This window comes from Triticum aestivum, chromosome 1B, assembly GCF_018294505.1.
Source record: "Triticum aestivum cultivar Chinese Spring chromosome 1B, IWGSC CS RefSeq v2.1, whole genome shotgun sequence".
NCBI classification, from domain to species: Eukaryota; Viridiplantae; Streptophyta; class Magnoliopsida; order Poales; family Poaceae; genus Triticum; species Triticum aestivum.
In genome coordinates this window covers 148170584-148174527 of record NC_057795.1, presented here as the reverse complement: position 1 = coordinate 148174527, position 3944 = coordinate 148170584, and the positions used below count along the sequence as shown (strand labels likewise).

Here is a 3944-nt window from a genome sequence, read left to right as displayed (position 1 = left end):
TTGTTGCTAATACAAAGGGGCCGAAATATTTTATTCCTATTTTATTTGTTTATTTCGGCTATACATACTTTGGTGGGTGAATTCTATATGGACCTCATGTTAATGGCTGATATTTATCTATTGCCCTAAGAATATGTCAAAGCATGACCGGTGTAGTATCCTAACATCGTCATTAGTTCAATTGGAGACCAAAACAAGCCTTATGCCACTTAAAATATTTTTACACAATAATCAAAGCCGAATATGAAATTTATCCGGTTTGGAGCTTTTGGTTGCTATAGGTGCTATACAGATTGAGGCTTTCAGTGATTCGTTATAACTAGTACAACAAATATCCAAGGGTTATCAATGTTTTGATGAGTCACTTATAGTTTATCTTAAGGTATGTCTAGATGCAAAATTACCTTGGGTTGCTATAAAATTGTTCATATTTCTAGACATGACAATTTGAAAGAGTTGGCACAGCAAGCATCCGGTTACTATGTTAATCATGGTGTGTTGCATTTCTATCAATAGCCGATGCTTAGTCTCGTCAGAATAGGTAAGGCCAAACCGAAGTCCACCGCTTCGGCCACTAATGAATTTTTCTTATACAGGCGAAAATAAGGATTGGAGAAAGTTTATTATTGATTATCAGCAAAATCCTAGCAAAAGGGTGATAATATGGTTCTGAGGATGACATTGAGATACATATCTATGGGACTTTATCATCGGATTGTTAAGGAAGTTGAGAAAGTTTCACCCAAGCTTGCGTCAAAATATTCACACAAGCAATGGCCAATATAAACTTATCGTCCTAAGAATATGCCAAAATGGCCGATGGAGTGCTGACATCGTCCTTAGAGCAAGCTATGTGCAAGTTATTTTTCGGCACACAGGCTTTGCCGAAAAACAGGGGGGCATGTGTTGACACCAGATTTTGGCACAGTCAAGAACTTATTTAAAATGGCCTCAAATGGAGAAGTGTTCTACATGAAAAAGTTTCGTATTGTCGATACGAACATCTTTGAAGTTTGGGTCATCGCCATCTGATCTCATCTCGAAGGCCGAAGTTGTGTTCGAAATACTGAGATTTTGTATTCAGAACACTATTCGGCACATTACGCCCCCAAGGCTGCCTCGTATGGAAAAATAATCTACATGGATTGTCTTCGTCTCGTCGAAACGATCGATTTTGATATAAAAATCGTTCCAATCCGAGTTCATATGCAAAAGTTAGAGCCATCCAAATACAGCACTATCACGAGGCAAAAGTGGCGCGCCCCACCAGACACCCTGTCTGATGGGTAGCACGAATAACAGCCTGTGTTGCACGAGCGATTTGACCCTTAAGATGAACTCTAATAAAAAAACGTTCAACATAAAAGTTGCTCGCCTCGTCGAAACGGTCAAGATTGCTTTTGGGCTCATTTCCATCCGAGGTCGTTTACCACCTCAAATGTTACCCGCAAGGTGCAGCCAGTTTAAACCGAACAATTTTGGAAAGTTCGGATAAAACCAATCCGAATTTGACTAGGGTTTTGGACGTGAATCCAAGCCTTTTCCTTACACGGGAAGTCCATCCGCGTCTTATATACCTGAGGGGTGATGGCCGATTGAACAACACACAATCGATCAATCAATCTACCACTTTTTATCTTTTATCTTTCTCCTTAACCCTAGTTCTTCTTCTTCCTTGTTCTTTGTTCGTTCTTCTTCATTGCAGGGCGGCGAACCTCGAGGCCCTAGAGGCGATCAGGTCGACCTAGGGCAGTCCATAGCCGCCGCGTGCCCAGACGGGGTCCCTCCCGGGCGTGTGGGGTTTCGGGTCCCAAAAGCGCCGGCTTGCTGTCTTGCGTATCGCGCTGGAAGTCGGCCTCCCGCAGTGTGAGTTGCGGAGCATCTCCCTCGGCGCCGCGGGTACACATCGATGTGTTCGTGTGACGCGTTCCAGCGTCAACAGTAGGCTTCCAAGAATTATCTATAGCAACAGATCAAACTGTTCACAGTTCACAGTAGAGAATTTAAGTTTTCACTGGTTATAGAAAAACTTGATTGCGTGTTTACTGTTGTGCAGATTTCATGTGCGTTGCTCTGAATCGATGAAATTCATCTTGCTAGTAGAATATCCTTCTTAGGTCTGAGACATTTAACATTTGTTTTTCTTCGTTGCGCTTCACATCTATTTAGTTCATGCATCAAGATCTATTTTTTCAACCAGATTCAGAAGCTTAGCAGATTCAGACCGGTTATAGAAAGTTCAACCAGATTTATTCAGAAACTTGGCCTTTAGCAGATTCAGACATTGTTCGTTCAAACTTGGCGAGAAACGTTCAAACTTTAGCTCCATCATGTAATGTAATTTCCATGCTACAGTAACTGAATCACAAGATTACATGGCGAGGAACCCATAAACTAAGGTTCCTGCAACTAATTACTACAGTACATAATAACACAGTAATTAAGCTAACTCAGTGGCACTGCATCTATCAGTTGCTAGATCAAGCTAATTAACTCATCAACGTCACAAAGCCAGGGTGCTCTGCTGCCTTGGGCTTGCTGAACCACCGGTGCTCGAGCGCTTCTGCCGCCGTGATCCTCTCGTCAGGGTTGAAGGCAAGCAGGCCGGTCAGGACCTCACGCCCGGCTTCTGAAAGCTCCTCCAAGAACTCCAAATCCAGCTTCCCCGTAGAAGTGATCTGGTCTCGCAGCTTGTAGATCTCGGCAAGCAGCTCCTCCTCTGTCTCCGCCACGAAGAGGGTCCCGCCGGCCAACATCTCCGCCATGATGCACCCAAGCGCCCACATGTCCACGGCCTGGCCGTAGTACCGGTTGCCTTCCAGCTGCTCCGGCGATGTGTAAATCAGGGTGCCGACACAGCACTCCTCATAGGGCACTCCGGCCGGCTTCGCCCGAATCGCCGACCCAAAGTCACCGACCTTGAGCCCGCCGAAGAAGCCGACCATGACGTTCTCCGGCTTGAAGTCCCGATGGATGAGGCCGGCTCCATGTATCTTCTTCGCCGCATCCAGGAGCTGATCCATCATCACGCGGGTCACGTCCTCGGATACAGGCCTCCAGAGCGACTCGCGGAGGGTGCGGCCGTCGGCGACGAGCTCCATGACGAGGAACACGTCCCCTGTCTCGGCATCCGTCGCCACATCCAAGATCTCGATAATCGACTCGTGACCCCGGCACGCGCCGAGGCAGCCGGCCTCGCGGGTGATCGCGCGGATGTCGGGCGGGCCGTGTCCGCCGGCCCCGTTGCCGCGGACCCACTTCACGGCGACCTTCTTGCCGGTGCGGCGGTCGCGCGCCTTGAACACCTCGCCGTAGGTGCCTTCTCCGAGCACCTCAAGCTTCTCGTAGTCGGTGATGCTCCCGAACGCGTATCGGGGCTTCTTGCCGCCATGGACGCGCGGTTCTTGTCCCGCCGCCGGGCGCTTGCGGATGGCCGTCGGCATGATCTGAGCTTAGAACGCGCGCCGAGAGCAGATCAGGGCAGAAGGGCGGGGATTCGTGTGCGTCGGGAGCAGAGGAGATCGAGGTGGATGAGAGGAGCGATCGAGGATGAGGATTGAGGAGGATAAGGATCGAGGATGAGGAGGATCGAGGCTGTTTTATGGGCAGCGCCAGCGCGCGTCTCCGACTTGGCGCGGGATTCAGACAGATTTCGTACGCGTCGCGTTTACGCGTGTGACTCTCAGTCGCAGGGACAGCTCACTTTGAAATCTCTTCGTCACGCGCAAGCCAACTCGTACAGGTTTTTTCCGTCAAAAACAAAACTAATTCAGGTTTTTCTTTCCGACCTATCGAGCCGTTCATCATTTATTTTTATTTTTTATTTTCGTGTTTTCTCTCCTTTTTGTTCCCTTTTAATTATTTTTTATTTTCTATTGTAACAAATACAAGATTTAAAGAAAATGTTCAAACACTCCTTAAAATTTCAAGAATTTTTTTAACTG

General features: G+C 47.5%; 1 protein-coding gene across 1 annotated transcript; it reads right to left on the bottom strand.

Annotated features, from left to right (window-relative positions):
- Positions 1-2304: 2304 nt before the first annotated feature.
- On the bottom strand, positions 2305-3589 carry LOC123088471 (putative cyclin-dependent kinase F-2). The gene has a single exon (XM_044510682.1). It carries the CDS (start codon positions 3441-3443, stop codon positions 2490-2492), a length of 954 nt encoding a protein of 317 aa, XP_044366617.1. The 5' UTR covers positions 3444-3589; the 3' UTR covers positions 2305-2489.
- Between the last annotated feature and the right edge of the window lie 355 nt (positions 3590-3944).